The sequence below is a fragment of the Chinchilla lanigera genome, unplaced genomic scaffold (assembly GCF_000276665.1).
Source record: "Chinchilla lanigera isolate Chin_1 unplaced genomic scaffold, ChiLan1.0 scaffold00054, whole genome shotgun sequence".
NCBI lineage: Eukaryota > Metazoa > Chordata > Mammalia > Rodentia > Chinchillidae > Chinchilla > Chinchilla lanigera.
Genome location: NW_004955455.1, coordinates 13,012,526 through 13,024,690, shown reverse-complemented (window position 1 = coordinate 13,024,690; position 12,165 = coordinate 13,012,526). Strand labels below are relative to the sequence as shown.

The following is a 12,165-nucleotide window of genomic DNA, read 5'->3' as shown; positions in this document are numbered from 1 at the left end:
GATATCAAGGTAGTCTCTGGATTACAATGGCTTGACTGTATAGCATCCAGTGGTAAAGAAAGTATAAAATGGGTTATTGTATTTACTGGACAGCCCTTGCATCCTGCTAAACTAAAACAGAATAATTAAAAGTCCAAAAGAAATTGGACTCTCATTCTGTGGTTGCCATAAGTATTTGTATGGAAGTGTAAGGCTCCATCTTAATCTCTTTTGATTATATTTTTAAATAGAAAGTAAGTTTAATAATGATTTCAGACACTTTGTTGTAGTCTAGCTTTATTTTTTAAATAAATGAAAAAATTCTCACAGAATTCCTACCTTCCTAGCTACCTTCTACCCAGGAATAAAAACATTAGAGGCCCTTCCTGTCCCTAAAAATCCTGTTCCAATGAATCTCTCTTCATCATCTTTTTTTTTTTTTTTTTTTTGAGACAGGGTCTCACTATGCAGTTCAGGCTGGCCTTGAGCTCACTTTGTAGCCCAGGCTGGCCTTGAACTTGTAACAATCTTCCTGTCTCAGCCTCCCGAGTGCAAGGATAACAGGCGTGCACCACCACACCCAGCTCTCTTCATCATCTTTGGATCAATATCATAATGTAATGTGGTGGAAATGACTGCTTTAGTAATTACTCATGGGAGTAACAGAACACTTTCTTTTCTTACGAGGAAATAAATTTAATGTGTTGTCTTTGAAAATGACCATTTGCTTCAGTCAGAAATGAGCTAACAAGACAGTGAAAAAATTTACCCACTCAAATATTTCTATTATTTGTAGAATTATTGGTACTAGATTCCCAATCCTTCCATAGACCATTTCATACATTTTATGCACTACATAATTAATATATGTCCCTTCTAAATAACCTCATTTGTTAACTGGTCTTATTTTTACTTATTCCACCTAGCATTCTGAAAAAATAAACTTAACACAAAACACTACATTCAATACTTCTTATAGGGTCTCATATTTTAAATGTTTGCTGTTGCTCTTCCTCTCATCTGCATAACTTCTATTTCATAGGAGAGGACTTCTATTAATGGAATTTTCATAATCACATCAAGTTATACGTTCTCTGAAGCCATATAAGAATGGTTCTACATCCAGGAAAGTCAAATAAAGTCCCTAAACAGAGCATGCCTTGTACTTATTATCAGCCTGATGAAAAACTACTTCAGTGACTTTTGTCTTGGATTTAATGTAGCAGATCTAGCGGGTGAGGGCATAGCTCCACTGTTGGGCATCTGTCTAGCATGAATGAGACCCTGTTTAGAACCTCAGCACCTAAAGAAGTGCTAGATCTAGGTTAGCCTGTATATCACATCTTTGGGGAACATTACAGCATTCCCTTTTCTCTGTTAATTGAAGCTGCCCACTACTAAGCACAGGCAAAACATTCCCAATAAGACACATTCTAAACTGAAACAAAAGAGATACTTATATAACTGTGAAATGATACAGTAATTACATTCTCCATTATTTTTCTAAAACCATCATGTTCTGAGTCTGCCTCTAAAAAGCACATGAAAAAGAAGTGAGAAGAAGTAACAGATACACGGAGAAAAGATTTTTTAAAAATTCAAATATAGGGGCTGGGGATTTAGCTCAGCAGCAAAGGGCCTGCCTGGCAAGCGCAAGGTCGTGAGTTCGATTCCTGGTACTGGAAGAAAAACAAACAAACAAACAAATAAATAAATAAAAAATAAAAATTCAAATATAAAACTGGTTATAACCATGCCAAAGCATGTGCATTTGAGGAACACATCAAGGGTAGTTGGTGCAGTATTAACATATTCTAGGCAGTATGAACAAAGAGCTTGGTCTTAGCTTAATTTTCACATCTGTCAAAACTAGTAGGCTGCTTCCCAATTGTCATTCCTACTGTTGCCCCCCTCCATCCAGTTCCGCATTTATATTTATTGTCTTTTTGAGAAAGGGTCTCGGTATGCAGTTCAGGCTGGCCTTAAGCTCACCTTGTACCCCAGGCTGGTGTCGAACTCGCTAAGATCCTCCTGCCTCAGCCTCCTGTGTGCTGGCATTACAGGCACATGCCACCACACCCGGCTCAAGTTCAGTTTTTTAAGAGCCACACACTTGCCTCCTACTAAGACAAACAACTTTTGTGATAAATAGGCTTACCTGTCCTGGAAGTACGCCTACAGCTTAGTCCTGGTAGCTTTGGGGATCTAACTGGAAAGTGCTAGTAGTTTAGTGACTCCAATATCTCTTTTTAAAACTTAGTATGACCTTCCATCTCATCAAAGTTAACCTCTGTTCCAAACTTGGTATATAGTACAGTCCCTTAAAATTTGCATTGTAAACATTGATAGTCACGTGCTGCCAAATCTGAAAAAGTTTCTTAACTCTTTGTTGAGTTAAAAAGAAAAAAAAAAAAAACAGCAAAAAATAAACCAGCAGTCCAGGAAAATATACAGATGACATAAACATCCTAATTAATCCAAAATGTGGGTCTCCGGAAGGAACGATCCCTTTCCCTTTCAACTTCTTGGAGTGGGCTAAAGAAACTCTCTCCAACTTTTTACCCAACGGTTTCAATTAAGATCAGGAATCCCCCACTTTCAAGGCATCCACATCAAACTCTAAGGACTGAGTCAGAAGCCAGCGGGCGAGCGGGAAGAGGTCAGGGAGCACAACTCCTGATTTTCTCAAGCGCTTACCTCCAGAGTCCCTCCACCCCTGCAGCCCCCGCGTTCCGCTCGGGAGATGTTTCATTACATAATCCCGGCTCCGCAGAGTACCCCCGGCTCTACCCTCAAGAAGATCGCGGAACCCCAGGCCTCCGAGCTGTGTCCGCGTTCCCTCGTGGGTGCTGCCGGCCTTTCCCATTCACCTGACGCCGCAACCCCGACCTAGGCTCCCGCCGCGGTAGTCCTGGGGGCCTTGGGGGGCGGCAGTCTCGGGATCCCACAATTAAGCCGGTGCCACCCTCTCGCCTCTCTCTCGGCCAGCCCCGCACTGCACAGGGCGCGGGGAGCCCTCTCCCAGCCCCTCTCGGACCGCCGGCTGTTTTAAGCGCACTTAGGGTCCCCTCCGTTAGCCTGGCTTTCTGAGGGTCTCCTGTCCCGAACTCGCAGTCTCGGCCCTCTCAGGATCCCCACCCCGCAGCTCCCCGTCCTCGCCCTGCTGGGGACCCCTCCCCGGACTCCAGGGTCCCGGTCGCTTTGAGGTCCCACCGCTCACCGTCTCGGGGCGGTCCTGGTCCCTCTCGAGGTCCCTCCCCTCACCCCGTCCCAGCTCTCCTCGGGGAACCCTGTCCCTCAGCCCGCTGCCCTCGTTCCTCTTGGGGACCCCCCCCGTACCCCACGGTCTTGGTCCCTCGTGGGGTCCTCGCCCGTCGTCCCGCCGCCTTGGTTCCTCTCGGGGGCCCTCCCCTCACCCCGCTCTCCTAAGCCTTCTGGGGATTCTTGCCCCATCTCCTGCCCCGGCCCCTTCGCGGGGTCGCCTGTCGTCGGACCCACTGTCCTGGACCCGCTCGAGCCCCCTTTCCGCTGACGCGGTCTCAGCCCCTCTCGGGGTCCTCTCCCCTCACTCTGCTGCCTCGTCCTCTCAGGGGACCCCATCTCTCACCCCGCTGTCCGGCCCCTCTCGGGGTCCCCTCCGTCCCCCCGCCGTCCTGGTCCCTCTCGGGGTCTCCTCGCCACAGTCCACACTGTCAGCTCCGCGCCCGGAACTCCGCTCGCTCGGGTCCTCCGCGCCCTCACTCCGCCCGGGGTCCCCTCGCCGGGGCGCACGCTGTCACACCCCGCGGCCCCGGCTCTCACCTCACACCCGCTGTCACCGCCTCCCGGCCCGGCGCCGCCGCCAGCGCCGCCGCTTCCTCTCCCGCACTTGTTCCCGAGTCGCGCTCCTGCGGCGCGTCCCCTGACGGACCACCGGGTCGGGTCGCTGGTGCCTGGTCCGGCTGCGCGCAGCCTCCGCCCGCGGACTCCGCGTCGCGCTCCACTCTCCACGCAGGACCCCGCGTCCCGCGCCACACCGACCCTCCCGGGGCCGCCGCCGCTGCTGTCCGAGGTGCGGCTCCTGCCAGGGGTGGCCAATCGCACCCGACTGCGCCGAGCGTGCTCCGCCCCACCCTCCTAGTCTGCCCGCCCCCTACTCCTGGCCACGCCCCCATCTCTGCTCCGATAGGCTCTCTACCTACCTTGCCTGATGGCAGAGCACTGGGCCGAGGCCGGATATAGGTATTTGATTGGACGTCCTTGGGAAGCCGAGAGGTCGATGGTGCCTGAGGGTTGGCAGAATTGATGGTGGGCGGGCTGTGGAGGGCGGGGCTTCCTCCGATGCGGAAGACCTCGCAACTTTAGTAACTCTTGGGCCCGTCAGGGGTGTGGTCCGTCGTGTTTGTGTTGCTCTGGGGTCAAAGTTCAGGGCACTTCTCCCCGCGCCTTTACTTTTTTGGGAGACTCCCAGAGACCCTCAGGCAAGAGCTTTTGAGGGAGGATCCTGCTTTCTCGCTGGATGTTAGTAATCCTGAGCCTTCTAAGTAATTCTGCCGTAAATTAATAGAACATTTATTCGCCTATGCCTTGGAAATATTTCCTGGATCTCTGGTAGGGGAGTTGCCTTTGCTTGAATTGTTCAACAGACGTCAGTTTAATACTGTTGGGGGTGGAAATTACGCAGTAGGTGTATCCTCTGTATAACTACACGTTCAACATGGACGGGGCGTATTTTAACAGGTCCAAGGACAAAGCTTAAATGTTCAGTTTGTGGGTTTATGACAGCATAAACAAGAACTGCGCTAGGAGCACCCCTGTTAGCGTTGACAAGGTTCCGGGAAGTACACTGAACATAACCTTTTCTAGGCCAACAGGTTTCAATGAGTGAGTGTGAGCTAATGGCCAGAGGTCACTGGGCTCTGACCCAAGTGCAACCTGTGATAATCAGAGACCCGTCCTGACCCAAGCTGAAAGGTGGTTCCTGCTAGGGTTGAAATGCATCGCATTACTCAGAGCCATTTATTGCATTTTTGTGAACTGGCGATGTTATTAAATCAACAGTGCAAATTGAAAACTGCTTTGCTGTCCTGTAAGCCCTTAAGGAAGTTTATGGACTTTGAAGATGTAGCATTTTAGGAAGAAATTACTTCATTTCACGAACATCATTCCCTCTTTAAAAAACTCTCGCTGATGAAACTTGTGTTCTAAGTAGTATACATTTCTATTTAAAAATTGTATAAACAATCCATAAATCAAAAAAGTGTATCCCATTGCAATTACGATGCTCCAATGTTTTAAGTTTCGATGTCAGGGAATGTAGAAATGCCTGGAAGGTGCACAAAGTCGTTAAGACAGGGTGGCCAGGACTTGGGTTTAGGTTGATTTCTGAAGGAGATGTCTCAGCAGTGTGGCCGAATACTGTTTTGGGAAGAGATGCAGAGAAAGATTTCAGCTGGTGAAACTTAGTTTTGAGGGAGCTTGATTTTTACAAACCTGAAGAGGCTGTTCCAAACATAGTAAATAACTATAAAGATGAGAAAGACTAAAGCCATGAGAGAATTTTTTAAGAAGCAGTTTTCTCTGTTTATTAGCTAAGAGATTATCTCTCAGTTCTCTGGATAGAAAAGATGGAGTACATTTTCACAAGTGTGAAATTAATTTGTGTCCCTTTGCTGGGCATGCTGGCGCATGCCTGTAATCCCAGCACTGGGGCGGCTGAGGCAGGAGGATCTTTGCGATTTCGAGGTCATCCTGGGCTACAAAGTGAGCTCAAGGCCAGCCTGAACTGCATAGCGAGACTCTGTCTCAAAAAGACAAAAAGAAAAAAAAAATGTGTCTATTACATATAAAGAAAGCATGACTGTTAAGAGGTGTTCTTTTTTTTGGTTTTTTTTTTTTTTTTTTTTTTTGGTTTTTCTCCGGTACCAGGAACCGAACTCACGACCTTGCGCTTGCCAGGCAGGCGCTTTTGCCGCTGAGCTAAATCCCCAGCCCCAAGAGGTGTTCTTAACAATAAAAAATGAAACATAAGAGAAAACCCCCAATGTCTTGACACTACTTTGCAATGAAATACACTTTTTTGGGTTTATTCCATTAACAAACTTTGACTTCTAAAATGTTATTGATTCTTTTTCTGCTTTATGAATATTGCTACTGATAAACTCGAGTTGCTCAATGCAGTTGATTGCAAATAATTTAGATGTGATTCAACTGCACACAAATAGAAAATGACTTCATCTTTTGGATAAGAGACAGTTCTGAAATCCTAGTTTAAACATAGATAGCAGATGTACAGTGAATCCCGAGAGTCTTTTTGTTTAGAAGGAACTTCAGAAGATCGCTGAACTCCTGGTAAGACATTGTAACATTCCACTTTGCAAATTCTTGCATTTTTGTTGGGAGGAAATTACTCTTACAAAGAGAGCCAATAATTTAATTAAAACAAGGTAGCACATAAGAAATGTCAAAACAAGTTGGATGAGAATAAGGATTTTCATTTTTAGAAGACTCCTTGGGGGCCAATTTCAAGATAAACTTGATCACAAAAGGTCTGAGAATCAGAGAATGTTTGGTTTCACCTTTGCTTCCACATCTGTGTTGTGTTTTACTGCTTCTATGGGAACTCAAGTGCAACACAGGGTGGGATTATTTTGCACAAGCCACTAAACACCTCTGGGCTCTTTTCTTTAATCCTTTTTTTTTGGCTACACACAACTCAATAGCACTGTTCCCACAGAAAGTGACAGACATCCTAAGTTTGTAAAGTGAAGTTTACAACACTATGACCGGCTTGTATTTAGAGGGAATCACAAATTCATAGAGGTACTCAGCTTTCTAGTCTTCTGAGTTTTAGCCAAATTCATTTGCTTCATTTATTTCAAATGCTTCATTTGCTGAGTTGGTTAGCAAGCTTTTGGATTAGGCAAAATTTTTAAAAATTAATATTCAAAGAAATACGGAGCAGTTCCTCTGTGGAGGCCCTGGGTCTGGAAGTCTAAACCGTGTAGACTGTATGGTACTGGTTTGTTAAAAGGCAAATGACAGATCTCTTGTCATCTGTAAAATCCTGAGCACACCTTATCCAGTAAACCCACAGGATAGAAAAGATTCCCAAGGAGTGGGAAAATACGGTTTTGCTGACCTTAGGATGGTATATCAGTAGCCTAGTCTTTTAGTTCTCAACAAAGGTCCAATTAGGGGAGGAGCCAAGATTCCTTTTTTTCCTGCATCTTCACGCACACTCCGGCTGTCTGGGTTTCCTGACCTATTAGGCGGACGGTACAAGTCATTCTTCTGCTTAAATTAGGGATCGTCCCACCTGCCAAGGGCGCTGCCAATCCCTCCCCCATCGGCCCCGCCCCTCAGGTCGTAAATGATCCTTGGTTTAGTTTTGGCCCTGGGCGCCGCCTGGCGGCTATTTTCGGAACTGTCCTTTGAGGTTCGGGGTCCTGACCGCGGCTTGGGCTGTCCAAAGATTTGCCTAACTCCAGAGAGCCTACCTTTCCCCGCCAACCCGCTCCTTCCAACCCGCACTCACTGAGAGTATTCAGACGCTGATGAAGGGTGTAGGGATCTGGAGAAAGGAGGGCCTGGCGTTCTCTCCATTTCTCATGGATGGCAGGGTCAGGCCGTCGTCGGGCAGCTCGCGACCCGGAAGTCGCCCGCTTTGTGAGGCCCCCGTTGCCGGGCGCGGGCGCGGGGGGCGGAGCTCGGCGGGCCGGGAAAGGGGTCGCCGTGGCTCCCGCTCCCGGAGTTAGTGGGCTCCCTCGGGTGCTGTTAGGAGGACGTCACGTCCTCAGCGCCTGTAACCGCGGTTTCCCGGGAACAGAGTCGGCTGCGGTGGGAGGCGACATGAGTGCCGCGGGGCTGCTGGCTCCAGCTCCGGCCCCGGCTGGAGCGCCGCCGGCCCCGGAGTACTACCCGGAGGAGGACGAGGAGCTGGAGAGCGCCGAGGACGACGAGCGCAGCTGTCGGGGCCGCGAGTCCGACGAGGGTGAGCCCGCCGCAGGGCTCTCGGGGCTGCCCGGGCGGGAGTGGGACGCCTGGGGAGGAGGTGGAGCCGCGCTGGAGGGGGCGGGGCGACCTGCGGGCTTGGGGCTGGTCGGGGGGCAGCCTGGAGGAGCGGGGTCCCCCCCTGCGGGCGCCCGGCAGCGGGAGACGCGCAGGGGTGCGTGTCCCCGGCAACGTGGGGTCAGCGAGGGGCTAGCCGTTGTCAGCTGGAGGTCTCTAAGACTTCATCGCGTCCCCGGCCGTCTGTGGTTGAACCCTGGCGTCTTCATCAGCAGGGTGGGAAAGTCGTTGAGTGCATTGAGTAATACGCCCGTTTTGATTTTTTTTTTTCCCCCTCTTTTTACCGAGAGGATCAGAGTGAAGCTCAGTTTGGCTTTCTCGTCCCCAAGTCTCTCTGAAATGCGTACGTCAGCCCCACTTCGCGCGGTACAGTGCATGATTGAGAATAGAGCAGGTTGGGTGAAAGAAGCAGCTAGATCTTTGGCTCTGTCACCTAGCCTTGCAACGTTAGAGGACCTAGGCTTTCCAGCCTTGGATTACTTAGCCGTAGTAGAGCTCTTAGCAGCGCCCACTCCCTGGGGTGGGTTGAGGATGGAATGAGATGTTCATCCAGTATTTGGCCGGGTACTCGGCGTTGTCATCGCCGGGGAAACAGGCACGGAGGAAGTAGGGATTTGACTCATGGTGCCCAGCTGTTGTGTTTTCGCTCCCGTGCTCTTTACATTGTCCGTATTGCTGCTCAGATTCTTCCTTTTGGAACTCAGAGCCTTGCTTTTTAGCCTTTGGTCAGTGTGAGGAACATGGTTTTGGAAGGATTGAGGAAGGAGCTGGCTCGGGGAAGAGGAAGGTAAAATACAAAAGGGCAAAGGGGAAGAAAGGATATAGAGACCATTATATGGAGGGAGTAATTTAGCACAGAGCAGGACCATAAAACCGGAGGTAGATCAGCTGGCCGGGGTGATTAGTGTTTTATTTATCTCAGCCTCCCAGGTTCTAAGCTCACTAGCACATGGCAGGACCTCCGTGAAGTTCTTTTCCATTGCGTGGGGGGGAGGATTATTTGTGGAGATTTGGATCTGCAGCAGCTTTTCAGAAGGCAGCTGCGTATATGGGACAGAAAGTTGAAACTAACTGCACTTGGCTTAACTACATTTGAAGACGGGGCACTTGCATTGCCTTTACTGGCCACGAGGAGGAGTGTTGAAATCAAAATTGAATTTTCTGCCTGCAAGTGCTGCACGCTGGAAGGACGGTTGAAATCAGTACTTCAGCCATTTGCTGCCTGTAGGAACAATGTTTCAAATGTTTGGAAACAGTTTTTGTTCCGTCATCTTGCCTCTCTCTCGCTTTTAGTTGTAACTTTGGAACTATCTCAGCTGTTAGCATTCGATCTGCTGTGGGGGAAGCTGCTTTTTTATTGTATGTATGGGAAGCGGTGTGTATCAGGCTTGACTGCCTGCTGTGTCCAGTGCTAGTGCCCGCAGCTTGTGTCCTCAATGGCTGGTGTGACTGTTGCGTGATTAGCAGCCTTGACCGGCGCTCACGTATGTATTTCCAACTCTGTATGGGTTGAAAATGACACTTTGTGTTCTGCTTTAACTGTATTTAATGTTTTTTTTTTTTTTGGTTTTTCTCCGGTACCGGAACCGAACTCACGACCTTGCGCTTGCCAGGCAGGCGCTTTTGCCCTGAGCTAAATCCCCAGCCCCTGTATTTAATGTTTTTCACTGGTAGTTTCATGTAGGTCTGTGTTGAATAGAAACCGACTTTACAGGAGTTTATTAAGTACTTACCCTGCGTGAAGGGATACCAAGTCTAGGAAATACGATTTTAATTCCCCCTTCTTCCCTAATTTTACCCAGACACTGAGGATGCTAGTGAAACTGACCTGGCAAAGCATGATGAAGATTATGTAGAAATGAAGGAACAGTGAGTATGGTTTTTGTATTTATTTTCTGTTACGTAGAATTGACAAGAAAACCTTTGCAGTGACTGTGTGTCTAATGACTATGTTTTGATCATAATGCCTCCAGTGCCTTTGTGTGCAAACCTCACCCCCTACCAGCTTTATTGGTGGTATTGGGGAATTGAGCCCAGGGAGCACTGTGCTACAGCCCGGGCCCTTTTTGGTTCTGGTTTTGGTTTTGTTTCTGAGGCAGGGTCTTGCTAAATTGTACAGGCTGCCCCCCTCAATCCTGGCCAGCCCCCTCCTTACCCGCCTTTAAGTGCGTCTCATTTAATCAGTCTTCGAGACTGCAGTATAGCCTAGGAAGAGCCTTGGTGGAAATGATCACTGCGGAAGTAGGACCATGTAACAGGAGAGAACCTTTTACCAGGTTTGTACTTTACAAAGTGAAAACCAGCGCAAGAGAGGATAAATGGTGCCTTGAAGCAGTTGAGTTCTCAGATAGGTGTGAATGCATTGAGGCCTTCTGCCTGCCTACACAGTGTGCCAGATGCTCAGAGAGCTCCAGGGTTGGGGAGCAGGCGGTCCACACTCACAGGTCTTCAGATAGCTGTGACCAGCCAGAGAAGCAAGACCCCATTCTTCTCCTTCCCTCCCCTTTTCCCTCCCTTTCCCTCTTTATCTCAGCCCTCTTCTGTTTTTTTTTTTTTGAACTGAGATCTTTCTATGCTGCTCAGGCTGACCTTGAACTCTAGCTATCTTCCTACCTCCACCTCCCAAGCACTGTATTTGGGACTGCCAGTACATGCCGCTGCCCCCGTGCATTGTAATCACACACCCAGATAGAAGACAGCAGAAGATGTGTTTAGTAAGTGTTTATCGAGTGCATTTTGAGGATCCTGACTTGACCTCTTAAATTCCTTTACACTACATGATCCACATTCTCTCCCTTCTAGGTCCTATTTACAAGTGTTTATGGCCATCCTGTGGATTCTGTTACCCTTTCCAAGCACTGGAACCCAAAGGGGGTAATTCAGTTAAGACTGCCCAGTAGTGAATGAGGGCTACTCACAGTAATTCATGTGATCTTTCTCACAGCTTCATCCCTGAAACTGCTTCATTTTTACCTTTGCAAGCGTCTTATTGACTCACCTTGACCCACCTAAGATATATTCTCACGCATGTGTTCTTTTCCCTGTGTCTGACCTCAGTGAGTCTGAGAAGTTTGTTTTCTTTCTCCCTTCAGTTTGTCATTGCTCCCTTGTAAGGACGCACTCAGCCACAGGAATTGGCTGGCACCCTCATTGTGGGAAAGTTAAAGTCCTGGGTTCCAGATATTGACTTTCGCGTTGTTCGTGCATCTGCACTCTCTCCTGTTCTTGATGTATTTAAGCAGCATTTTTAGAGATCGTGTTTTGATTGAGTGTACTCCCCGAATGAGAAAGTAATTTTGATTTTGTTGAGTGACTTATGTAATTCAAGATGAGCATGGGGAAGTCGCTCAGGATTTACCCTAAAGAAGCAGCCCTGCTGTTGGGTTCTCGGATCCCCAGCTGCAGAGTGCCCAGTTTGTATGTCAGCCATATCTGAGCAATGAGAATACTCTTGTGCCTAGCACACATTGGACAGTGTGCTAGGTTGCAAATCCTGCTTGCTTTTTGGTCCTGAGGGCCGAGCCTGAGTGTTCACACTGAGTTGCATCTCCAGCCCATTTTTTGTTTTGAGGCAAGGTCTGGCTGAGTTGTCTAATCTGGGCTCGAACTTGTGCTCCTCCTGCCTCAGTTTCCCAGAGTGCTGAGATCACAGGCTGTTTTGTCACTGAGAAATTGTAGATGTTTTACAGGTGTGATCTACTTATAGAATCCATCATTTAAATGGTCTTGTCATTGTGAAATTGCTGCTAATTTGTATGTCCATCAGCAGAAGAATGGGTAAACAAAATGTGGTATTTATATTCAATGGAGTACTAGTCTGTCATAAAGAGGGATAAATTTGAGTCATCTGTAGGAAGATGGATGCACCTTGAGGCCATAATGTTAAGGGAAATAAGTCGGACACACAAGCTTAAGTACTGCATTAACATCTCATGTGAGAAACCCAAGGTATCAATAATTTAAAAAAAAGGAAATGGAGGGATCTTTTGCAGATGGAAAGGGGATCTAAAGGCAAGAAGTGGGGAGTGAGGAGAGGGGAAGGGGGATAAAATTAAGATGTGATATAGAAGTACTTGTATTTGCTTCACATGGTGCATGTAAACATGTGCTACAAACATGTACTAATAAAAAAATAAT

General features: G+C 48.0%; 2 protein-coding genes and 1 long non-coding RNA gene across 3 annotated transcripts in view; 1 reads left to right on the top strand and 2 right to left on the bottom strand.

Moving 5' to 3' along the window:
• The window catches only part of Taok3 (TAO kinase 3), a 186,922-nt gene extending 182,849 nt beyond the window's left edge, over positions 1-4,073 (bottom strand). Inside the window, exon 1 of the mRNA XM_005396533.2 lies at positions 3,781-4,073. The gene's annotated coding sequence lies outside the window, so the exon portion shown is untranslated. The remainder of the gene's footprint in view (positions 1-3,780) is intronic.
• A 1,642-nt stretch (positions 4,074-5,715) lies between these two features.
• LOC106149848 lies at positions 5,716-7,588 on the bottom strand. The gene is made up of 3 exons (XR_001236296.1): positions 7,496-7,588; positions 7,100-7,222; positions 5,716-5,758 (listed from the first exon to the last, which is right to left on the bottom strand). It is a non-coding gene; the product is annotated as an uncharacterized LOC106149848 (long non-coding RNA).
• Suds3 (suppressor of defective silencing 3 homolog (S. cerevisiae)) overlaps positions 7,497-12,165 on the top strand; it is a 35,296-nt gene continuing 30,627 nt past the window's right edge. Inside the window, exons 1-2 of the mRNA XM_005396532.2 lie at positions 7,497-7,951; positions 9,831-9,897. Coding sequence (XP_005396589.1) covers positions 7,573-7,951; positions 9,831-9,897 — 446 coding nt within the window. The 5' untranslated portion in view covers positions 7,497-7,572. The remainder of the gene's footprint in view (positions 7,952-9,830; positions 9,898-12,165) is intronic.